A 26,470-nucleotide genomic window follows, 5' to 3' on the forward strand; every position below is an offset into this window, starting at 1 on the left:
TGGGATGAGCGCCTTAGCGTTGCAGCTGGGTCTTCTCGTGTGATTATGACGGTAACCCATGACTAGCTAGAGTAAATCAGCTCCATGCAAATGAATGCGGATCAAATGTAAGTAATATCTTACCCTATCTTTCTCTACAGCTAACTCCTCACTTCCCAGAGGAATTCTGAGTTCATTATCAAAAGCGGATTAAATGATTGTGGTAGGAGCTTTAAAAACATGACTGCATAATTTCTATGTCTATGCTAGACAGTAATAAATAACGGTTCCTCCAGGTGCGGAAAGCATTAAGAAACAGAAAGCAAAGAACACTGAGTGCCCACTTAAAGGTTCATCAACAAGCTAAAGTGCCCTACTTCAAAATTTCACAGTCACCCAAAGTGCTCGCCCAGAATCTCAGTTGCTTACCACTCTAAGGGGCTGTCGACCCCAAACGTGACATATACCTAAGCTTCTGTTCTCAATTATATGTTTGAGAGAAAATCATTAGTAAGATACAAGTTTACAGAAAAATAAGGGAAATGTTCACAGTATTTTATAAAGTATCTGTGCTCTGTACTTGGTCTATTTTGAATTTTATAGTTTATGATGGAGCATAAGCCTGAAGGAGGAGCACGGGGGAGTGGAGCTGTCTATCTGCAATTGAGCTGATAATCAGCATATTGTTCACCACAGTCAAACAGACCAACCTGAGAGGGAAGGAAGACGGGAGCTCCCGACTCCCGCAGCATAGGTTCTATGGTCAGAGCTGGCTAAGGAGTTAGCCCCTCAACCACTCTGTGCTTACAGTAGCTTAGCCTTAGCACAGAGCCCACAGCAAAGGCGCTGCCTCTGAAGGTCTCATTCACTCACCACACTTGATTGTTTCTTACAGCCTAGGAGAGAGCGAGGAGAGGTTACTCTAGAAAGAAGTTGGGTAGTCCTTGAGTAAATGTCTTCAAGTCTTTGGTTCCTCTTCTCAGAAACACAGTTAAAGATACCCTTTCCTCTTTGAAGCAGGAGACCAGACTCCCACTTCTCTATCCCAGATGATAGTTTATTATCCTGTCCTGGGCTCCTTTTCAGAGGAACAACTCTCCCTCCAGCACAGCTTTCCCCACAGCAGTTGCTACACAAGCCCTAACTTTCCCAACTTCCTATTCAAGGAAAGGAAAACTCTGGAACAGCTGATTTCCCCCACTCCCCCTCAAATGGAAACAATTAATATAATAAAAAGAAATGAGGGCAAAGCCATCAGATGGCATCATGCCCTTGTCATCATTCTGCTAGGAGGTGACCTCCAGCATCACACTGAACTTGGCAATTGGCAGCTTAATGAGCTTCAGGTGCGCCTCTCCATTTGGCTGAAGGAGGTGAGCCACACTCTACGAGTTCAGGAAGACCTCGAGTGCTGGGCTGAGATGAAGACACAAGCCACAGTTTTCCTTCCTTAATGTTCAATTTATGAAAAGAGTTTATGTGCGGCACCTCCGGAACCAATGAGACTGCCAATGAGGTCTTCTCTCGGAGGCTACCACCCCTGCAGGCAAATGCTGCTAGAACCAGGGGGAAGGAGGAGTGCAGGCACCTGGCAGGTGGCTTGGAGGACTTCCTGAGTGGGACAACACATTTCCACTGTCTTCTTCTGTGCAGTGAGATCTGGATGGTGGTCTGCCAGCTCTCTCAGCCTCTCCTAGCTTTTTCCTTTCATACAAGTATTTTCAAAAAAATAAAATGTCATGCATTTTAGTCTTGCCTTGGCATTTGCTTCTTAAGGGTCTAAACGAATGTACCACTCATTTACTTCTTCGTCTACTCATTAATTAATAAATTCATTTATTCAAGAGATAATTCCTGAGCCTTTTTAAGGTTCCTGGTGTGTTGGTTATTCTAGGCACTGGGAACACTGGTGAGGAAGAGCAGGAAGACTCTTGCATTCAAAAGTGTCCCTCACAGTGTTGCAACTGCTTCTTTCTTCAGCTCTTACCATGCTAGGCACTAGAGAACTTCCACGCCCAATTTTGGGTTTTTTGATAATAATCATAGAAGGAAAAAAAAATCATTATTCCTGTTTCATGGATACGGTAGCAAAGACCCAGAAAGATGGGGTAGCCATGGGCTTCCCCTACAGACGACATGTGGCCCCTCCAGCTGGTTAACAACCCTGAGCACTCTTCCTCTCTGGCAATGATGCTTGCACATCTGGATAGTGGATCTAGCAAAGTCTGGTTTATGTTTTCACTTTAAATGTACCCGAGGGGCAGGGGAGCCAGTCGTGAAAGAGGAGTAGAGCTTTGGGGAACTCTTACTCAGTTAATGGCAATATTGTTTCTCACACTCAGAAGACATCTCTTAACACGTGTGAGTTTCTAACTCATCTTCACTCTTGCAGAGGGCAAAGGCCCTTCGCATGTCAGCCCACCCAGCCCTGAGCAGCGATGGCAGGTGATCACATACATTGAGGGCTTCTCTCAGAGACCAGACAAGCAGCCTGCTGAGAGGTGATGCAAACACATACCAGAATGTCCGGGGTCAACAATGGTGTCCTCTAAACTGGGCTCAAGTTCATCGAGGTCCAGGCACGGAAGGGACTGAGGCTCAGGCAGGCTCTCCAAAGTCCGTTCATCTAGTTCCTTGGGGATGGGAATTAACAATTTGAGAGCTGACAGAAGAAAGTGGCCCTGCCACAAAGAAAGCAACATCCTTCTCTCCTAAGCTTGATAGCATTTTCAAACTTTAAGTTGCTAACTTGGGATAAGAGAAATGGTCTTGAATCAGACAGTAACCTTGGGCAAAACATTTAACCTCTGTAGGAATCAGATTCTAGGACATAGTTAGGTGAACCAATCAAGATACCCAAGGAGCCAAGTCAAAGCTCAGCCAAGTGTTGGTTCCATCAGCAGCTAGAAGCAAGCATCTCTCTCCTGTGTGCCCACAGTATCCCACCTAACCCCTCCTCATCCCAGCCCTGCTCAATTTCACTTCAAAACTAAATGTCTTGAGTTGAATGACTTCAAAGTCTTGTCTGGATTTATGAGTATAAGAACTTCCAATTTCTAAAAGACAAATACCTAAGAAATGATGAAGTAATTCAGGATCAAAAATATCAAAGGTAAGGGTGGAAATGTATATTAGTTGATAGATGTTTCCCTGACATGAAGAAAGTCATGTGTTCAGTTCCTAGCACTGTAGAAACTGTATAGCTGTGGTGACACAGGCCTACAATTTCAGACAGGGAAGTTGAATTAGTTACTGTTCTATTGCTGTGAAGAGACACCATGACCAAGGCAAGTCTTATTTCAAAAAGCAGTTAGGGGCTTGCTTACAGTTTTAGAAAATTTGTCCATGCTCATCATGTTAGGAAGCAGACAGGCATTGCAAAAAAAGTGTTAGCTGAGAGATTTACATCCTGATTGGCAGGCAGCAGAGAGAGAGAGAGAGAGAGAGAGACTGGGCCTAACATGGACTTTTGAAACCTCAAAGCCTATCCCCAGTGACATAGTTCCTCCAATAAGATCACTCCTACTCCAACAACACCACATCTCCTAATCCTTCTAATCTTTCCCAAACTGTTCCATGATCTGGTGACTAAACATTCAAATATATGAGACTATGGGGGCTTTTCATTCAAAACACCACATAAAGTGGAGGCAGGAACATTAAGCAATCCTGGACTAGATGGTGTGTTTGAAGAGAGCCTGCACAATATGAGATTCTGCCTCAACAAAACAAAACCAAAACTAACTAACTGAGTGAATAAGTAAGTAAGTAAGTAAGTAAGTAAGTAAATAAATAAATAAATAAATGGTAAAGTGCCCAAATATATTAGTAGGAATTTCAATATATCAGTTGTCTTTTACTATATTATCATCATTATTATTTTTATTATTAATTATTGCATTATGTGTTTACAAACTAAACCTAATACTGAATTGTCCTATTTTCTCTGATAAGCAGCTTTTATGGGGGTGAGAAAACTAATCCAAGAAAGCCTTTTATTAAGAAATAAATTAAAAGGGAAGTCCAAAGTAATATCATGTAAGTCAAATCAAATGAAGTCATGCCCCCATACCCCATACAGCAAGGCATTTGTGAGTATTGTTTATAAGTCTGCTTTCCCTCCTGAAGGTACAGCTGGATCCAGACTGCAAAGGCTCACTGATAGTGGGTGGAGAACCCAAGAACAGGGAGATGGTGGACTATCATCACTGAATGCATGTCAAAAGGCATTTGAAAATAAGCACTCAATTGAGTGACTTGCTGGGATTCTCTTTGAAGAGGACACAATTGCTGTATCTGCCTCTCTGGGATGCGGATCAGTGAGCTAGCTACTCTTTGACCCTGCTTCCAGCACACATAAGGACATCTGGCCTGCTAGGTACTTCTCCCAGACTTAGCATATATGTGACTGTAGATGCCATTGGAGAAAGGCAGCTAGGGCTTGCCTTGTAAATTGAAGATTTTTTTAAAACTACTATCCTCTTAAGAAATGGAGTCAAACATGATTCCACTCTCAACTGTGCTTCAAGACTTCAAAACCTAAATTCAGCCAAGCAGAAAATGCCTGCCAAAATAAAGACATTGTCAGTTAAAGTCTGAAAACAAATCAAGCCACTCTCCTAAGTGCCTCAGAGAATTTTCATAACATATGGCACACTGGACCCATTCACTCCCAAAACTCTCCCCCTACAGCTGCTTCTGAAATACTCAGAGGGTTCTGGAGACAGGGCTCAGTTGGTAAAGTGCTTGCTATATGAATGTAAGGACCTGCACTCAGTTTTCCAGCATCTACATTTTAAAAGACAGATGTTAATCCCAAAGCTGGAGAGGTAGAAGACAAAGAAAATCCCTGGGGCTTGCTGGCCAGCTGCATTAGCATAATCAATGAGCTCCCAGTTAAGTGAGAGACATTACCTCCCAGAATAGACCCCGCTGCTCACCTCTGGTCTTTATATGCATGCCCAGACACAAACATCCACACACCTGCAACAGACAGACTCCCCACAATGAACCACCCAGGAGTTTGTTGCAGCCAGGCATGAGAGAAAGGAAAAGGGAATTGAGGGCAGAGTATCAGTGAAATTGGGAAGAGATGAAGCCATCAGAATGGGGAGAAGATGGGGCGAGGAAATGCAGTCCAAGACGGCTGCATTTCCCCTTTATTACATCTTCCTTCAGCTCCTTACATCTGATTAATTCAGCCTCTGTCATATCTTATTTCATCTCCTTCAGTTCAACAATGCCTTTCCCTGAGATGATGAAAACCCTTCAGGCCTCTGCAAAGTGTTTAGCTTCTTGCATTGTTCTGTGAATACCATTAAACCCATCTCCCTCTTGTGTCTGTGAGTATGATTCAACCTGCCTCTTCCCTGCCTGCTTGTCTGTCTCCCGGTCCTCCTGGGGTGAACAAGAAAGCCTTCCCTCAGGATGCACTTCCTTTTCTTCTATTCCCATTAAATGAGATTTTTCCCCTCTAAAGAGATAAGAGATCTGCTCTTTGTTGTCTTTTTCAGTTCCTTCATCTAGAGAGGATGGTCATGTTCAGGAGCCCCACTTTATGCCCTTGGCTAATAGGATGTAATCCTTGGTCATCAATATCAGAATCAAAGGAAGTCTATCAGAAATCTGATAAACCCAGCCCCCACCCCAGAGCAAACAACACCACAGGATACTCTGGTGCATTCTGAAGTCTGAGAAGTGTCATGTAAGTCACAGAATTTACAAGGCAGCCAGCTGGAGACAGTCCGACCTCTGGCAGAGAGGAGAAGAGAGCTAACAGTGGATCATCTGTTAACCCCACGCTGACGTGCTAACAGTGCTCCTATCCATATACAAGCCCAGGGAACAACTTCTGAAAAGCTCAGGACCACAGTGGTGCTAAACCTCAGAAAACTCAAGAGAGTCAACTAGAATCTTTAGCTAGAACACGACAGCATGAGTTTGCGTGTGTACGCGCATCTGTGTGCGTTATGAATGTGTCTACATGTGCACACATACACACACTTGCAACTTGCTGAGAGATAGGGAAGTGTGATGGTCAAGCTTACTTATCCCTTTGACCAGATTTAGCATCACTATGGAGACATGTTTTGTGTTGTCTACGAGAGCGTTTGCAGAAAGGTTGAACTGCAGAAGGAAGACCTACTCTGAAGGTGGGCAGCATCAGCCACCACGGCCCCGTCTGGGGTCCTAGATGAAAGGAAAGGAGGTCAGCTAGGCAATGACATTTGTCTCTCTCTGCTTCTTGAGGGCCAATGCAATATCCTCACCATAACGACTTCTCTGCCATTGTGGATCGTAATTTCCAATCATGTGCCCCCCGGAAACTCACCCCCAAAGCAAACCCCTCTTTAGGTTGCTCCTGTCATGTAGGTTCTGTCTCAGCATCAAGGAAAGTAACCAATGCATGAAGTCACCAGGGGCGTGTGCCAGGAATACAGGATCTCTGAGCAACCTTTCTTTGTCGGAGCTGGGCCAAAATAAAGATATATTTTTTTGGCTCCATATTCTGTGCAATAACAGGTTCTGCCTGCCATGCAGTCTTGGGGTTATCATTAGAATCTTAATACGCAAATTTGCGGAGGTTACAAACAAGCTTTGGCTTTCACAGTTGTTCAGCACCTCTGGATGTCACAGTATGTTTAGACTACTGGTAATAATTATATCAGACAAAGATGATTATCTTAAGGGGTTAAAGGAGAAAAGTGAACAGGTGAAGTAGATTATTGGTCCCTAACTTGTAAGATCTTACTCTTCTTTGCCATGTGATAACTTCGAAATAAACTCAGAGCTTGGAGTGGCTTCAAATCCCTGTAATCTCAGCACCAGAGAGACTGAGGCACGAGGCTCACGAGTTTAAGGCTAGTCTGGGCCACATGAAAAGGGAGGGAGGGAGGGAGGGAGGGAGGGAGGGAGGGAGGGAGGGAGGGAGGGAAGAAGGGAGGGAGGGAGAGGAAATGGAGGGGGAAATGGAGGGAAGTAGGTCACTTAGGCTTCACAAAAAAAAAAAAAAAAACCACGAAAAAAACAAAAAAATAATCTGGTTCCCAAGCTCCAGTCTTAGCAAAGAAATCTCTCAGATCTCAAAAGCATTCCAGAAACAGGCACTCTACTTTATCTTGATTGAGCAAGTAGTTTTCACACTAACACAGAACCTTTAGGATCCCATCAGCTTCCTTATCTAGATCTTTGGGAATGCCTGGGTTTTCAGACAAAGCAGACAGTTTCAGGGGCAAAGGCCTACTACTAGAAGCCACCGATTGTCACAGTGCCTAGGGGTGTCTGGAGTCCTGAAGCAAGGCACTCCATTTTCTTGAGGCATGGCTTCTTCAATGCTGTGGTGGCATCCAGACCTTTCTCTTGGTTGAGACCTGGTCCTGTTGCTGACGCCATATCCTCTTAGTCAGAAATGTCTCTATTTGCCAGTACCCATGAGCAGGAAATTTCCCAGGTCTCTGAGACCAGTGACAGATTCCACAAATGGGTTCACTAAAAATAGGGGTACCAGAAAGGTGGAGCAGAGGGTATAACTGAGCACTATTGTGGTACCAGAAAGGTGGAGCAGAGGGTATAACTGAGCACTATTGTGGTACCAGAAAGGTGGAGCACAGAGTGGAATGGAACACTTATCACCAGCACTCTTACGGTATCTGCTGACCAGCTCAGTCAGCAGAAAACCCATCGGTGCATAGAGAAGACCAGATCTCCTGTGCCATCCAACTTTGGACTATCCGATCCTCTAAAGAACTGAGTAAGACAGACGAGCATTGTCTTGCCCAGAGCGGGACAGAAAAACTAGTGTTTCCAGGCCTCACTTGTCTAAAAGAAAGACTTGCTTGGGCTTCTGCCAAATCCAGGGGTTGGAGACCTGTAGTGACTAAGCTAAGCTATAGAATTCATAGCACGGAGATTCAGGTTGTTCAACAGTCTCAAGGTTGGTTCTTTCTGTTCAAGGAGAGCATCTCAGATACGGAAAACTCCGCCGGGTGAACATCTTAAAGCTTTTCTTCTCCATGGTGCCTCTATCAGAAAAGCTATGAAGTTGCTGTTGATGTCAACTGCCCCAAATGACCCCTCACATAGATTACCTTGGTATCAGCTCCTACCACCAAGGCCCAGAGAAATACTCTCAACCATGAATGAAAATAGCATTTACCACTCAGAGATTTCGAATATAGAAGACTTGAATGAAGGTTGAGGGGAATCCTGCAACCCTATTCGTTATATCTGTGGTCCTTCAGTTTGAGCAAAGTTATTATCACAGTACATGATGATATAGATGAGAGACAGAAAATGAGGTTAAAGAATAAAAATAAGACAAAGGGGACTGATGGACTGGAGAGGTGAGACACAAAGGTCAGAAGTGAAAGTCAGGTGCATGCGCATCTGTCCTGTCAGTTAATCATCTCCGGTTATCTTGGAGACTGTGGTCACTTGATGTGTGAAGACTGAATCAACTGGTCCACTTCTAGATCCAAGCTGCTTTGAATTGGAATTGTCATCAACTGTCAAGTTACTTTTTAAAGTCCCCCTAAAGTTGGGCCAGGTCGGTCTGGGTGCTTTATTTTCTACCCATTTCCTCCACATTTAGTCTGATGGCTCTAAGGGACCCAAAGCAAGAAATACCCACTTAAACATGAATGAGGGGTGCTTACATGGAGCACATGGGCACGCATAGACCCCACATTCTGGGATCTCAGGGCCTGCATCCTTTTGTCATTTTCTTTATAGTTTTCTTCAGCAATCTTTCTGTAAAGTGGATACAAGGGTATAAAAATCAGTACAAAATGCTTACACAGTATCTATAGTATAAATAAGCATGGTGCCTGTTTTAACAACCAGACTGGTTAGCAGGAAGCCAGACCATCAGGTCTGTCCCTCATGGTCCAGCCCCACAACTGATTATATATCTCTTCTTAACTTTTCATGTGATTCTCTTCTAAAGAACATACAAGGAAGCTGTGGCCTATAGTCAACTATGGGAACCCCTGGGCTATCAGGAGAAGATAGCACTTACTCCTGAGCATCCTGAAGATGCTACCACCCCAATGTCTGAGATTCCTTCTACCTCAGAATGAGCAAGCCCATAAACAAGGACAATGGAAATACATGCCAAGGAATGTGTAGGCACCATGGTGGAGGGGAAGTGATAAGAGGTCTGTGTACTAAGCAACCGCCAGCTACTCAGTCCCATACGATTAGCCACCGAAATGTATGAGGGACAGACTGCCAGGACTCAGGACTGCTTTCGTCTAACATGCCCTCCGCTCTCCAGCAGTCACTGCTCTACTCTTTGCTTCCGCAAGCTTCATTTTTACACTACATATTAATGAGATTATGCACAGTGTTGGCATTTCTCAATGACATTAGCTAAAATACATGGTCTCTCTTGAATCCTAGAAACAATGATCAAAATTCTAATCCAATTAATTTATAAAAATCAGGGCCAAATAGGAAGAATAATATTATATCATGTGGAATATTCATGCTATTCTTTTGCCTATAAATAGTTTTAATCTGAATAATAATTTTTAATATGCATGGGAAGTATTACATTTGCCTTTTTAATACATCCCTTTCAGATTTAACTCTCCATTTATATTCAACCAATAACAGGAACTATGCTACCTTGGAGATATTAGCATTACTTAGTTAGACCCAGGTTTGGAGCTACGAGTTGATGTCGTGACTTGAGTAATTCAAGTGTGTATCTCTCTCCAGTTAGACCCACAATCAGTGGTTTACAGGAACCAGCATGCCCTGGTTCCCAAGAACAGACTGCACATACATTTTCCCAACTAAACAATCTATACCATCACCTGGTAGCCTGAAACTGACCAGGACAGGAGCATTCACACCACACAAATCAGCAAACAAATGACCTGCCTCTAAACCCAAAGATGTTCATTAACCGTTCTTCAACATCCTACTTCCTATGACTTCTTTGCTGTGATGAACTATGCCCCAAAACAGTGAGCCAACGTGCACCCTTCATCCTGTAAGTTGCTGTCATCTGAGCAGCAGGAAAGTAATACAGAGTAAATATTGAAGCTGTCTGCTCAGTCTCTTGATGGGTCAGGCCCAAGTGCCAGCACGATGAGGTTTTAGTTAGAGCGTACTAGCAGCAGCAGCAACCTCCCTGCCTATCAGCCTCTGCCTTCACACAGGACTGCAAACCTGATATAATTAGTACCTGACATCTACTGCTCAGTAATCATATTTGGGGGTGAGTGTGATTAATAAGAAAGTGATGATATGTGCTTTGGACTCTTATTTTGGCTTCTGCTTTCCTTGCATGAGTTCGTTGACAACTGTTGGGGTGCAGGGTATAGGGCACCACCTCAAAGAAAGGAGCTTACTTCAGCCTCCTGGCTCTCTCATCGGCTGCCTGCAGCTTCCTCAGCCGCATCCGTTCTCTGGGAGTCGTTTTCTGCGCGTCAGACAAGGCTTGCAGAGTCTGCAGGTGAAGCTTTCTCTGCCTATAAAGTAATAAACATTCCACAACATGCAACTCATACCAAACATGCTCAGAAAAAAAAAATTAAACAAATATTTTACACAAGGATCATTGCTCTATGGAGAGAGCAGCATCTTGGGGCGGGAAAATCTAATAAACTCCGAGTGGGTAATGAGCCAACAAGGGCTGGAGTTAATCAGCATTATTTTTCAAATTGGATTTCTGCTTAAAAGCAAACTGTGTACTTTCCAAATTTCTGCTCATTTCATGGCCTGTGGTTAGTTTTTATAATGTGAGACAACTTAGGATTCTGGCCGTCAGAGAGTGAAGAGGCTACTGGAGCAACTCATCTATGTGTAATAGGCCACGGTCTTCGGAAAGGCAGTGAATACCACCTCCACCACCTACTCTCTCTGTAGCCAAGGGTGCTGGAATGTGAACCCCAGTTTCCTTGTCTGTAAGGACTGGGCTACAGTAAGTGTCACATGAGATAGTTATGTGTACTGTCTAATGGTGGCATTATAAGAACTGTATTATCTTGAATGGCTTATACCCTGGGCTTTCTCCAATAGATACTTTGGAGGTAGTATAGTATGATAGATAGATAGATAGATAGATAGATAGATAGATAGATAGATAGATAGATAGATAGTATGAAGATCAATCACCAGCAACCTCCCGTGGGTTCAAAGCCTAACTCTAAGATCAAACTCTTCAGGCTCTTTGGAGGCTATGGAGTCTCTGTCTAAGCATAAAAGAGAACAACACCACCCACATCATAGAGGCATCCTTCGTTTATTGAAGAAACTCCTTTTTGTTCAGGCGAAGAAGCTGCCCACGCGAAACAGGGATTGCAAGACTGGTGGCCACATTCCCAGTGACCTCTCCTTCCGCTCTTGTTTAGGGACAAGTATCTCAGAAGGCTCTTTGCTCTCAATTCTTCTTTTAGAAACACCATTGGAAACTGCTCTCAGCCACTCTCATGCTTCCAGAACATCACCCAGACCAGAGTGTCCCAGGAAGGGACCATTTGTCAGGAATATGCTCCCTCTTATTTTATAAGACCCAATGGACTTCCCTGAAACATAGTCACGGATCTTGAAAATAAAGGGGGCTGATTGAAATCAATATTTTACAGTGTGAAACACCTCCCAGACAACTGAATTCCAGCATGCCATTGATTGTAACTGGTCTACAACTGTGGTTCAACATGCCAGCTAAAATTAAATTACTTTTTAAAAAACCAGGATAACCTTTATTCTCACATCGGTAGTTAATAAACAAAAAATAAACTTAAAGTTTCTTGAAAGACTGGATAGCAATGTGGGAAGTGTATTAGAAACATGTCTATAAATTCACCCCAAGGGATCTCTTTCAGGTGCCCATTTGCTTTTAGGTTGGATGTGAGGCTGGGAAACCAAATAGGAGGCAGTGGAGAAACCACTGGGGTGGGGTGGGGGTGTCAGGGGAGAGTGTCTGTGATGGGGTGTGCCAGGGGAGAGTGTCTGTGATGGGGTGTGCCGGGGGAGAGTGTCTGTGATAGGGTGTGCTGGGGGAGAGTGTCTGTGATGGGGTGTGCTGGGGGAGAGTGTCTGTGATGGGGTGTGCCGAGGGAGAGCTTCTATCCAGGAGTGAGTGTCAGAAGACAGTACCTGTCTATTTGGTCTTGAAAGTCAGCCTGGGGGCTCCTGTTCCTATACTACTGCCTTGCACACCACTGGGGAGGGAGAGCTATTTCCCTGAGTCCTCACTCTGAGAGAGAGGACGTATGCAATGTGAAGAAAGTGAATTTGGCTTTACTATTATTATTAATTATTATTATTACTATTATTATTAGTTCAAATGCCTGGAGAACCTAAATACTTTCCTTCAGCAGATAGAGACTCTGACAGTTAAGCAAACACCATGTGAAGCCATCTAGGTTTCTGATGGGAGGTGCATTTGCATAAACATTCCTAGATATCTGAGATCCTCATTTCTCTGTACACTCACAGGGCGACTGCAGTGCTGCCCTGCAGATCTGTGAGCTGCGTGGTGGCTTAGGAGGGCAGGGTTTCAGCCTGCTACCACCCGAGGCAAACGGCTTTGGCACGCCACATTACTGAAGCTTCTTAATTTCTTAGCAAGACTTAAGTGAAATCTAGTGGATGCTCCACGCAGTCATCTTAGCACTAATAGATTTTTAAAGACTGACGCGCTTAGCATTTACACGAAATGGGCTTTTAAAAACCAGAGCAATTACTTACACGGCATTAATCGTATGAGCGGCCTCCTTCTGACAAACTGAGTTCTTGTCTTCCAGTGTCATCTCTGGATATTTACACATCAGGAGCTGAAATAAAGGAAAACCCCACGGAACATAAACATCCCTTTCAGCAATGAGAGGGCACAAAGGTACCACATGCCTTCTCTGTCTGAGGCCTTTGCAGACCCTAGCAGGGCACTTTGAGATAAAACGCACGACAGCTGTTTTTCTGTCTTTGTAGGTTAAATAATACTCTGTGTGGCAGGTTGTGTGGGAAGATCCCTCAGAGGTGACTCCTGTCTGTCTCCAGGTAAACCTTGCTTCCCCCACTCCTTTCTCTTGGTTTCCCTCCTCACTCCTTCCGTTGCCCACCACCAACAGGCCTTCCCTCAGCTCTAGGAGTACCCAGCTCTCAGCCTTTAGTAGGCCATGGCAACCCTCCCCATGAGAAGACGGCCACTTAGCTAAGGTACAACACTCAAGGGTGTGATATCGCTATATCCCGGCAAGCAGGAGAGGTACTTACTTAATGCATGCTCTCATCTGTAAAACCAAAAATAATGTGCAAACCTATGAAAAATAGCATCCCAAATGGTTCCAGACAGGATCCAATCCTGAACCCAGCAGCTACAGCTCACTTGCTTCTAGCCAATGTTGGCCTTGTTGGAGTTTGTCTTTAAGGTTTTATATTTTGCTATCAGGGTTTACTGATGTTAATTATGAAATATTGCAAGGCTAGTGAGATGCCTCAGCAGTTCAGAGCACTGACTGACTTACTTTTCAGTACTCACAGGGCGATTTACCCAGGTCTGTAACTCCAGTTCTGGAGGATCTGACACCATCTTCAAGCCTCTTGGCTAACCCCTCCCAGTGTTAAGATGGTTCTGGCCACCAAAGCCCCTCCCCCTCCCTTGTTCCTTTTGTCTTATGTTTATAATGCTCAGTCTTCTTTGTTCTTGTTATCATTTTCATTTTTGCTACTTTTCTTTGGCTACTGAATTCTGACTCTTGCAGTCAAATTTCAGAAGAACAGAAGACCATGCCTGCCCCTTTCTTGTCTCCCCAGGGTTATCAGCACTGTGCATCATGGCTGAGTACACCTCACCATTATCTTTGCTTCCTTTGGATTTAGATCTTGGCCTACTGGTGAAAAGCTGACACCTGCTACAAGGTGGTTGCCTAGAGGTTCCTCTTAGAGCTATTCCTAACCCAGGGAATGTGCTTGAGGGAGTAGAATAGCAAAGGCCGGAGAACCCCACCCCCACCCTGGTAAAAGAGAAAAGATAAAAAGCCTTAGAGAGGACAGTAGGTATCTCACACCTGCCCAAGGTGGGGCCTCTGTCTCACCAAGCTCTCTAGTGTGAAGGAAAACAAAGAAATGCCTGACCAGTTAAACATGCAGCTTTGTCACCAAGGAGGGAGTAAGAACAGCCTGATGAAACTCCCAGATCTCCATATTATTAGCAGTACATTCGTGGCCTAACAGAGATGGACTTCAAAGTGTTCAGGTAAGATCTGTCAGCGTTAGAGCCACTGGGTAGAGAATGGCTTTAGGTAGAAAATTAGAGCCCTGACTTTCCATGTCTGGTGGCCTCCGGGAACCAGGGTTGCTGTGGCCTCTTATGCAAACAGGTTTCCCTGGTATTCCTCTTGGCTCCATTAAACCTGCCTAACTTTCTGACTGACTCTTTACTGCCTCTCAGCCCCACAGCATGGCCTAAGATCACAGACTGACAGTCTGCTAGCCCCTACACCACTCTCATTGCCGATACCTGAAGCTGCTCTTCCATGTAAGGGGCTTTTAAAATGTCTGCAGCCGACGGTCTCAATGAAGGACTCTTGTTCAACATGCTGTAATGTTCAAAGAGAAAAATGGTTTTTCAAATGAACAAAAACCTAAGTTCCTTGCAAACACAGTAACAGAACTTCATATGGTTTCTGCTTCAGACTTGCTTCCATACCGTTCCATGATGGTGTTTAGTTCTTGTGGATATCTGTCAGGGAGTGAAGGTGTGTTACCTTCAACAATATTCAAAACCACAGACAAGAAACTGGAGCCAGCAAATGCATGATCCAGGCAACACATCTCATATAAAATGCATGCCAGTGACCTGCAGACAAAGAGCAAAACATTTAAGTAAAGAACAAATGTCCCTTTTAAAATTTGCCCATCACGAAAAGCCTCAGAGATATTAGGGCATTAGCCACAATGCACCAACGTCTCTTTGAGGTTGCCTACAGAGTACATATTTACAAGGAAAACAAAAAACAAACAAACAAACAAACAATCCTGAACTCAAAAGCAAAACAGACAGGCAAACAGACAGGGACATACATACACACACTACATGCATGAACACACACATGCATGCAGGCACACAGCACACAAGTCCAAGACCTATCAAAGGATGAAGCACAGAAAGAAATATGCACATTACATTTTCCAAAGAAAAAAATAAACAATCCAATAGCAAGATATCTGTGCACGATGAAGAGTCTAAAATCTGATTAATGTAGCTGGGTATTTTAAAATGAGCTTTTATGAAAGAAAAACAAAATGAGGTTACATGGTACCTTCCTAAGGTAGTTTTTAAAAGCTATGTATGCAGAATGAAGTTTTAATTTATTAGCCTGACCTGCCCTCTGCTGTGTACTCTGTATGCTGAAAGGGAAGCTGGCATTATTTATTAGTTTTCTGAATAGACTCCATTTGCAAGTAGAGTGGGAGAGAAACTACTTGTAACTCACATTCAAATGTATAATTCTCCTTGGGGCTCAAGAACCAGGGGATCAAACCAGAGAGCAGCCCAGTGCTGGGATGCATTAGCCATGCCAAGTGGTGCCTTTGAGCTGGCAGGAACCCGGTCCTAGTGCTCCCACAGTATACAGAGAATGAAACCTGAAGTCTTCCTTAAGCTCAGTATTAAAAAAAAAAAATCTCATGGGTATTGTGGATTATGTAACAGCCAGATTTCCCTTTTCATGGTGGTTGCTTAAAAGATGAAAAACATGAGTTTATGACAGGCTGTTTAAAAGCTATATGTTATAGAACCTTTAACACAATGCTTAGAAAGGGGAGAATATATATAAATAAACACACGAACATAGAATTTGTTCTGTGCTTCCTTATAGAAGTGCATGCATGTAAGAGAATTCTGAATATGTACACTGAAAATGTTTCTGTTCCAATAAGCATTTAATAACACTAAAGCTTTTGGCTGGTTACAAAGCACTTTCATGCCTGTCACAACTCAAAAGGAGCTCAGACTTCCCAGTGACACTGAGCCAATGTCGGATTTCGTTTTCAACTCATGGACAAGGAAATTGGCTGGGAGAAGCCAAGTGACTTGATCAAGGTCACACAGTAGCAAATGGGATAACTAACTCTTGAATGAAAACATTTTTCTTCCAAACACTCTATTTTTTCAATTAGGAAAAGAAAGGGGAGGCAGTGTTAGGAGTGCTTACACAGAACTGATAACGCCCCAAGGTCAACATGAAGTTCAAAGGTTGTATCCATCTATAAGAGTATAAGAGTATCAAATGGTATCTTATATAGGAATTTTGATATACTGATATTTTAGCATCAAAGAAGATAGATTTCTTCACATACATATCGACATTTTTAGAAAAATAAAAATAGAGTGTTCCTTGCCAGCAGGAAAGCACTAAACATGTTCTAGAAGGGTGATCCCAGGCAGAAACAAGCAACACTAGGACTGACAAATAGCGTCAAATGGATATGTATAAATGAACATTCTTGCTACGCAACAACACTGATAATAGCTTGTTGGGTCTAAACAAGTCTATGTCAAGAATAAGACAAAAGACAGAAGAGAACCAGACATGTGATGTGTTTCTAGTTCCGTGATTTAGTGAAAAGAAGTCATACTGATATTTTTACTTGACAGCAATAGGATGCATATTGTATTTCCTTGAGTTATCATTGAAGGATAATACAGAAGTAAAGCAAGCCAGGAGAAATAAAATTCAACTATATAATTTTAAACTAAAAGGAAAGAAAGAGATAATAATAAAAATGAAACAAATGAAACACAGGGCATAAACATAAGATACAATACAGACATGGTCACACTAAATCTAACAGTGAAATGCAGGAGGAACGAGTCAGCATGTTCTGACTGGTGGCCCACAGAGGCCCACACGTGTGCAATGGTTGCCTCCACATTTGCTAAGCCTAAAACCTGCCTGATGGCCTGGAGGCAAATGATGACAGAACAACCAATCAGATGGTGTCAACTATGTGGAGCTAGCAGTTATGGACCAATGGGGCATGGGTAGAGGGTATAAAGGCACTCCTCAATTCTGCAATGAATTGAACACCTTGCAGTCGATGGCCATGCTTAACGGTGACCCTTGCTTTTCCTCTCTCTGTTTGACTTCCTTAAGGGTGGACAACGATACCCAGAGACATGAGGAGTTGGCCAAATTCACAGCGGCTCCTGGTCACAACAGTTCTTTAATTATTCCCTCTCATTGTCTCAAAAGATTCAAACTCTAAATCTGAGTAGGGTCAAAGTGTTAAACTTTGATGCCTCCTTTGTTACCAAGGTTTGGGAGAACTTCCAAAGGCTCCTCGATCCCTCTTGGATCACCACATATGGAATTTTGGGAGGGGCTGTGCTATTAATAATTCTTCTTCTCAAGTGCCTTGTACAGCATGTGTCACATCAATGCTACATCAACAAGACCACACTGAGAGTACTTATAGCCCTTGAATGCCCTGAGAAGAGAGTACCTAAAACAATGCTGCAGGCTTGGTTGACAGAAATGCAGAGGACCACGAATTAGGCTCCCCTACCACCCAGGCAGACTTTCCAGAGTAGCTCTCTGGTAGTCAATGAAGGTGCCAGGTTAACCTAAGACAGGCAAGGCTCCTTCTGCTGGTCGCCCCCTTATAGGTGGGGACAACGAGGTCAGAGCACAGAACTCTGGTTCCCACTGAGTTGCCAATTTTTAAAAGAAAAAGGTGGATATGTAGGCAGATATGTATGCATGTTCTGATTGGCAGCCTAAAGTGACTCACGCATGTGCAATAGTTGCTTCCAAGTTTACTAACCCTGAAACCTGCCTGATGCCTGGAGACAGATGACGAAAGATAGTATAACCAGAACAACCAATCAGATGGTACCAACTACATGGATCTAGAAGTTATGGACCAATGGGGCATAGGTGGAGGGTATAAAGGCACTCCTCAATTCTGCAATCCACAAGTCTGCTTCTGCTTCTCACCGGGCTCCCAGAGACTTGTGTCCTTGATTCTGAGCCTTCTTACCCCGTCTCCCCAAGGACAGTCTTTCGGGATTAGGGCAACAGTAAAATAGTACAATTTTGAAAACCTTTAAAAAGATTTAATACAAAAACAAAAATAAAACAAAAAGCAACAACAACAAACCCCATCGCTGTCCAAATACCCTTGGGAATACATCTGCACATGAGAAAATTCACAGAGTCATAGCATGCAGAGCTGGTGAGATGTCTTAGCAGGTGAAGGCTGTTGGCAAGCCTGCTGGCAGGAGTGTAATTGTAGTGACCATGGTAGAAGGCAAGAAGCTCCACATGCCTATCATGACATGACAACTCTCCACAGACAAATATAAATTCAAAAGACAAAGATATGTCATGCAAACAACTTGCCAAAAGATTGCTAGTAGGTATACTCGAATAGGTGAACACAGGCTTTGAGGGAGGGATCACTACGAAGTTCAAGATGATGTATGAATAAAGAAAGCTATCAGAAGCATATGATAACTTTAAATGTGCATGTCTCAAGTGTCTGTGTGTAAAGGACATCAGAATTAAAGGGAAAAATCAATGCTCAGTCGTGTGGGTCATAATCATCCCACTGGCCAGCAGAACACAAACACATCAAAGTCAAAAGGACGTGAGAAGACAAACACAAGTACCAAGCTGACAAATTCTATAATGACAAAATTCACATTATTTTCAAGAAGTAATGAACCATTTATCAAGACTAACAATACACGGAGTCATAGACAAGTTTCAATGACTTCAAGAATCAAACTCTTGAGAGCATGTGCTCTGGCTGCAGAGCAAGTAAGCTAGACGTGAGAACAGAGAGAGGAGGACGGGAGAAGAGGCTAGGAAATCTCCAACTACGTAAGAATTAAGAAATATACATCTACAAAGTCCTTAAACAGTAAAGCTTATTGAATGAAATTAATGAAATCAAAAGCACTAGGTACATTAAAAAAATAGAGGTTTCAGTCTATAATCAAGCTTGATAATTTAAAAAAATACCAAAACAGGGGCAGGTGCTAGGGTTGAAGAAGCAGGAGAAGAATCAATGAAGCAAAGGACACTTAATGCTTTGAATGCAAAAAGGAAAGAAAATCACATGAAATGAAGTTTAAACAAACATTTTCAACAGCGGGGGGGGGGGGGGGAGGGAAGTCAACAATTTACTAAATATACCTAGAAAAAAGGTTGTCAATTTTTTTTGAGACAGGACTTCTCTGTGTAGTCTTGGATGTCTTGAAACTCACTGTGTACATCAGGCTGGTCTTGAACTCACAGAGAGTCACCTGCCTCTGCTTCCCAAGTACTGGGATTAGAGGAATGTGCCACCACTGCTGGGGGTCAAACTGTCCTCCAAATTTTTATGTTTGTATGCATAAACTAATACTGTCCCGGATCTTAGCTTCTCTCTACAGTGGACATCAGTTAATGCTGAGGCTCATAAGTTCCCAAAGTGTAACTCTTAAGTATTCAGCCCTAAATGGTTTACCTATGTCAACCACATATCCAGGCTCAGGGGCTGTCACAGCAGAGAGACAGAAGAAGGTAAGAGCTTGAGGACTGGGAAGGGAGCTGTGAAATGCTGCCTTCTGGACATGACCTGGCCATTGCCCACACGGATTCACTAAAGCTATGGTTACTTGCACAGCATCAAGACAAGAAGACCAGTCAGCATTCCAACACACAGTGCTGATTAGATACAGTGGATTACCAAAAGAGTGGGCATTGGCATGATGTAGGGTACCTGAGGAAAGTTAGAGAGGGAAGTCGGAGGCAGATATAAACAAGGTACATGCATGCACACAAACACGCGCACACGCGCACACACACACCACAAATAGAATGTTATAATGTATTTTAAAGGCTTGTATTAACAAGAGATTTTATTGCAGGAATATGGTATTGATCTAGCATTTAAATAGTCAATTAATAAAATTTGCTTCATTATAGGAAACAAAAGATAAACTGTAACATCACCTTATCAGGTGGGGAAGAAGCATTTTATTTACAGTGGTCAGTGGTCAAATGCATCTGCAGTTTTATAAAGAAGAAAGCACGGCATAATGGGAGCAGGAGGAAATTTCCTTAGTCTTGTTTTTAGAGCTTTAAAATATATAGTCAAAAAAATAAACTTATTGGTGAAATACTGAAATTTTACAATTTCCTACTGAGATTGGGATCAAGATAAGAATCAATATACCGTATCTATACTACAGGAAATGAATGTGTTACCTACGGCAATACAGCTAGAAAAAAATAACTTAAAAATCAGCTAGGAACATTAACCCATCATTCATCATGTCAAAATGACTGTTTACATAAAAAGCTCAAAAGATTCTAAAGCCTTTGAAAGTGCATGGACTTAGCAAGCCTGCTCGATACAACGGCCATTCTTATCTCTAAGTCTGCAACAAGAGCATCTTAAAATGAAATTAATTGTGCCACTTACACTAACATAACAAAATGTCAATTATCTATAAATAAACCTAAGAGGTGTGCCAGATCCTCCAGTGTTGGCTACAATATAGTGATGCAGGAAATTAATGAAGACCAAAGAATAAGAGAGGCAGACGGGAAGACGATCCAGTCACCCAAGGAGATTCAGTTAAGAGGAAGATACTGCTTTCTCCTAACATGATTTACAGACATCTGCAATAGTGGCTAGAATCTTACTTGGTTTTTCTTCCTATGTAGGAAGTGTCAAGATGACTCTAACTTTAGATGGAAGGGCTACAAAAAAACAGTTTAGCTTAACAATGTATTCCTTATAAGAGTGTGGTATTGAAAATGATGAAAGAAAGATTCTGATGGAACAGAAAAGAACTGTTTTCAAATACAGACATATGCAAATTCTATTGCTTGATTAAGGCAAAGGTTAAGGTAAACTACACTTCATATGGGGAAAGAGAGAGAGACAGAGACAGAAAGAGAGAAGAGAGAAATCTTCAACAGATACTAAATGATCAAAACTGAGATGTTCAACACTGTTAGACATCAGAGAGATGCAAACAAGCACTCCTGGGTAGTAATTCTGCACGCTCCTAGAATGGCTAAAAACCAACAAAACCAAATCAGTACTTGTTATGCTACAAATAAAAGGTTTTAAGAAAAAATTAAAAAGACAGAGGTCAAAAGAACAAAGCCAAACACATCCCACCTCTCTCTAAGGGGTCAGAAGGGCTGTGTGGGAGCAACAATCTCTTATCTTAGTCAATGTTCTATTCCTGTGAAGAGACACCATTATCAAGGAAAACATTTAATTGGTGCTGACTTACACCTCAGAGGTTTAGTCCACTGTCATGGTGAGAAGCACGGCTGCATGCAGGCAGACATGGTGCTGAAGAGTAGTGGAGAGTTCTACATCTGCATCCACAGGCAGCAGGCAGGGAGAGGCACTGGGCCTGGCTTAAGCAATGAAACCCCAAAGCCGGCCCCCAGTGACACACCTCCGCCAACAAAAGTACATGAAATAGGTAGGTGCTAGCGAAAGGAAAACGAGACCATGTGACCGAACAAGCTTCTGCAACATTTGGAGTCAAAGACGGCTTCACTGTCCAGTCACGTATTTTAAAATCTATCACCGAGATCCACTGTTTATTCTGATAGATGTAATTGCATATATCTATGCTTTTATTTTCTCCAACTTCTAACCAAATATTGTTATGTGGAAATTATTATATCACCTCCTAACTTCTAACTTTTGAAGATAGAAAGCACCAGTATTGGGAAGTAGAAGTAGAAACACACACACACACACACACATACACACACACACACACACACACACACACACACACATACAGAGAGAGAGAGAGAGAGAGAGAGAGAGAGAGAGAGAGAAAGTTTTATTTAGAAGTCTGTGTCTTGCATTCCTTTCTTTCCCTAAAATCCCACCAACTTTGAAGAGTTAAGCAAATCTGTCCTCAAGAGATCACAGAGTACACAGTGAAGAGGAAGGTGGGGATCAGGTACATGTGAGACATATTCCCTAAATCCCCCTGCTTGCCATCTGCCCAAGTTGCTACACCTATGGGAGGGTTTCTGAAGCATGGCCTCTTAATGAATTGCAAATGAAATGCCAACCGCCTGTCCCTGTGCAGCTAAATTTACCTCTTTAAAGATCTGCCAGACCTTCCAGCAGAAACCTGCCCCAGCAGGGCTGGAAAATCGTATTATCTGTTAGGTAATATTTTCATTTGATGTGATTGAGAGGCATTCTGATGTTTTCAGTAAACACACACACACACACAACTCTAGGAGATTAATGGCTGCTGAGAGGAAGAAACAGTCTACTCCAACACTTAACCAATTCCAAATGAGAGCGGCATTAAATAGACTTAGTGGGTTTTACACACACACACACACAGTAACAATAACACTTATAAAAGAAGAGACCATGCATTTGGGTGTAGGGCTACAAGGGAGGAGAAGTTGGAGGAGGGGTGCAGGAAGGATGGAAATGATGTACTAAAGTGCTCATGGATAAAAGTCTCAAAAAGAAAATTAAAACTTAGAAAGTATACATAATGGCCATAGTTAATTGTATAAAGAAATATAAAGTTAATACAAGCGCAGTGGATTTGCCTTTGGTGCATAATAACCTAAACAGCTTTTTACTTAGAATCAAATATTAGCATAAATTGTCCAAGTACAAAGAAACTAAAAAAGATAAAAACAAAACAGGGGGCACTGGCTACTTGAAAAGCCTAAGACATATACAATGCAGCAGGAGTTTACCACCGGTCAGAGGGCACTACCACTCCTGTCAAAGCTCCTCAAACCCCCGCCGCCCATACAGAGCACCAGAGAGGTGCATTCAAGGCTGATCCTGAGCGTCTGGGAGGGAATGCAGCTAGACAGGAAGCGCAGCTTCACTGAGTTTCCACCTAAAGCAGGGAAACCAGGTGGCAAAGCAAAAATCCCATTCCTCTTAATTTCTGCAGTTAAGTGAAAACTTAGAACCTGGAACTTCAAATTACAAGTAGATGAAAACAAACATTAGAGCTAATACCCCGAGGAGTGTGTCATCTATGTGAGGAGAGATCAAGGGAAGAATGTGATGAAGCTACCATAGGAGCTAAAACCTGAGAAGCACAGCCCACAGATGTGCCAGATGTGCATCAGAGAGTCCAATGGGCTATTTAAGAGCAGCAGCAGGGCCGGGAGAAAGCAACAGTCAGTAAAAACTCTGTTCCGTCTACACAAGGACCAGGCCAGGTTCAATCTTTCCAGGACCCACATCAAAACAACAAAAACAAAGCCAACAACCAAAGAAACAGACTGCAAATGTGATGAAAAGCCTGCCTGAAATGCCAGTGCTGGAGACAGAGATGTGCAGTTCCCTGGGGGGTTCGTGTAGCCTACTCTAAAAATATAAAGCAGATGACACTTGAGGAATGACAGCCAAGGTGCTTTACTGGCACATGCATACACAGAGAGAGAGATAGAAAGAGAGAGGGGGAGGGAGAGGGAGAGAAGGAGGAGGAGGAAGACAGATAACAGAGGGAAGGGGAGTTAAGGAGAGAGAGAGAGACTGACTAACAGCTGACACCAGCAGGGGCCCTTCTCAAGCCCAAGGCAGGATGAGGATAAAGCCTGAAGAAGCTGAATGGGTAATAGCTCAGAACATCCCAGCAGAAGTCCCCTTACTGATGAAATACTTTATATTCCTGCAAACAAGAGCCACATGGGGGCACTGAGCACTTAAAACTGGTATGATCAAGAAAAAGTGTGTGTGTGTGTGTGTGTGTATTTATTCATTTATATATGAACCATTATAGAAGAAAATGGGGTTTAGATGAATTTTCTTCTTTTTGTAAAAGCCCTAAATACTCTCTTCCATAATTTCTAGAGTTTGATGATATCTGACCCTTGTAGACCCCCACAGTACTACCATGTCCTCTACAGGAATTTGGCCAATGGAATATCAAGGCCAATAACCAGGGGAAGGAGAGATAAGAAAGAGGAATGGCTCAAAAAAAAAACTGGCTAGAAGAGAAAGAAATTATTTTTCATCTTCAGATATTCTTGAGGCCAGACCTAAGCACTCAATACAAACCAGAAGGTTCAGGAAGGACCACGGACAGCGCTCGCCTACAGTGGAGAGGAGGTTGGTAACAGACGTGATCCTTGCACTTCCAACTGCTATCCACTCCACTGTTGCCTTAAAGATTTGGCAGCAGCCCCACTGCTAATGTGATGCAAACTGCTTCACACAGAGATCATGGCTATGGCCCCAGCTGCCTTTCTCGTTTTATTCAGTCTCCCAGGGCTTGTTAAGATAGAACGAACATCACAAGTGGAAGACCGTGCCAGGTTAAAGAAAAATCTACCTCTCTTTCATCTGTCCCAACCTCCCCACTCCAGCACATTTGCTACAACCCAGTCTGGTGTCCTCACAAGATGGATCCTCTAAGGAGGGTGACTGTTCTCTCCACGTGTTCCTTTCCCCTTCACATATGGGTGGACACGTCCTTCCCTGGTGATACTGGCTATGCCATGTGACTTGCTACAGCCAAAGTAACATGGGCAGTTCTAAAGCCCGGGAGTAAAATCTTTTATACAGTGAGGTGCTCAGCACAGCCTTTGATTGCTCCCTGGCACTAGATGATACCCATTTGCACTGGGCACAGTCTTCACCCTGAAACTGGTAGAGAACCTTGGAGCAGAGAGAGTAGTTTATCCTGAAGCCCCCCTGACTGAAAACAGGCTAGGAAGGAATCTGTAGCTTCCTGGTAAGAGAGAGAGAGAGAGAGAGAGAGAGAGAGAGAGAGAGAGAGAGAGAGAGAGAGAGAGAGAGAGAGAGAAGCAGAGACATAAGCCAAATTGGCAGGGGCTCCTGTGTCAGCAACTGATATCCCCCTAGCCTTCCCCTTCTGAGTTGCTGCTGAAGAAAATGCTGATACAAAAGGCCCGTTTGACTTGCCCTTAACCAGAGCAGTTCCTATATAGGCTAGACATCAGGCTGTTGGGTTTGGAATGCCTTATAGGGGAATTGGCACGGGTATAATTATTGGTCTCCAATATACGTCCTTTGGCCAGGCAGAGATGGGTCCTGTCCCTCTATGTTTTAGTACACCTGTAGCTAAGCTTGCCTTTTGAGTCTACTAAACCTGGGTCAATTATTAAGAATAAACTGGACTCCACCAGTGTGATTCCCACCACCATTCTCCCCATTTAAAACACCCAACAAACACAAGGCCCCAGATCAGAGAGCAGCCGAGCTGACTCTCATAAAAGAAATAAGAGCAACAGCAAGATATTGCTTCATTTCTACTTAACTACAGCTCCATCATTTAAAACACACTGTCCTTTTTCGTCTGAAAAGTACATGCTAACTATTCATTGTTTAGATCGGCTTGAACAACTGGTTGAGGAACACGAGTCATATTTCTATTTCTACTGTGAAGAAAACATTCTTTGGCAAACACTATACACACCGGCTGCATTCAAAGCACTGTCCTCGATGGCCCTTATTATTGTAACTTTCCAAAGAAGTGTTCATCAGCTTTTAGAACCAAGTCATCCTTTGAGAGCATCTTCCTGTACTTGAAGGCTATAAATAATAAAAATCCAGGAAGAGCTAATAGATTACAGAAGGAAGGTAGGATGCATACGGGCAAGTGTAAACAGGTGGAAATGTAATCAGGATTAGACTAATTCTTTTTAAGCATCATAAATAGCATGTCCCACTATTAATGCTCAAGCAAAGCACCTCTAAGTTATTCATATGTACTCCCAGTCCCCAGAAGACATTCCTCAGGACATAGATGTCACCCACTCCGCGGCACAGATGGGTTCTCAGCCTCACGCAATCTCATTTTCCTGAGTGTCCCCCTGAGATCACGTGCCACACTTCTCTATCTGCCACTATAATTAATAGTTCTCCGATATCCATTCCACTTTAGGTTTGGCAGCTGAAATTTCATTACCAGATAAGCCTGTTTTGATTTAGATACAAGCAAAGTAATTACTAAATTCATAATAAAGTGGTTATTTGGGGTCAAGATGATGAAACATTCTCGGCTCATACTTGCTGAGTAGTTTATAATCACAGTAGGAGCGCTGGTCTAGACCTGTGATAGATTGTGTATGTGTCAGGTACTTTTGTAGCTGCAAAACACCACAGGAACACTGCTTGATAGTCTTATAATTTCTCATGCAGTATAAGGAGCAATTTGTAAACAAGTGGACTGGGCACAGAAGGAGGGAAGAAGTGGCTTTGTTTCCCATGGGGTCCCCCTGCCTCTGTGACCTAGAAGCCATCCTCCTGAGCTGGCAAACAGGTGCAGATGCACTGTAAAGGAGTCAGGCGCACAGCCAGAGAGCAGTCCTGGAACTTACACGATAGCTTCCTGAACTCATCATATGCCCTTAATCAAATGGCGCACTGTGAAGTAACTTTAGATAACATAATCGTAAGTCGTAGAGACATTATATATTTTAATCTAGTTTTATAATGCATAATATTTTTTAGATTAAGTGTGAAGAAAGGTAGGTAAGCAGGTAGT

General features: G+C 43.0%; 1 protein-coding gene across 3 annotated transcripts in view; it reads right to left on the reverse strand.

Annotated features, from left to right (window-relative positions):
• Positions 1-26,470, reverse strand: part of Nek11 (NIMA related kinase 11) — a 259,470-nt gene that overhangs the window by 143,257 nt on the left and 89,743 nt on the right. For 2 of the 3 annotated variants that reach the window (XM_021171347.3, XM_021171348.3), the window contains exons 7-12: positions 14,642-14,791; positions 14,453-14,531; positions 12,682-12,767; positions 10,338-10,457; positions 8,634-8,727; positions 2,498-2,612 (exon numbers count right to left, since the gene is read on the reverse strand). In XM_021171347.3, the coding sequence (XP_021027006.1) occupies positions 2,498-2,612; positions 8,634-8,727; positions 10,338-10,457; positions 12,682-12,767; positions 14,453-14,531; positions 14,642-14,791 (644 nt within the window). The remainder of the gene's footprint in view (positions 1-2,497; positions 2,613-8,633; positions 8,728-10,337; positions 10,458-12,681; positions 12,768-14,452; positions 14,532-14,641; positions 14,792-26,470) is intronic. The other variant, XM_021171349.3, reaches the window with a different exon arrangement.

Source organism: Mus caroli, unplaced genomic scaffold, assembly GCF_978045245.1.
Source record: "Mus caroli unplaced genomic scaffold, Mus_caroli_1 scaffold_11, whole genome shotgun sequence".
NCBI lineage: Eukaryota > Metazoa > Chordata > Mammalia > Rodentia > Muridae > Mus > Mus caroli.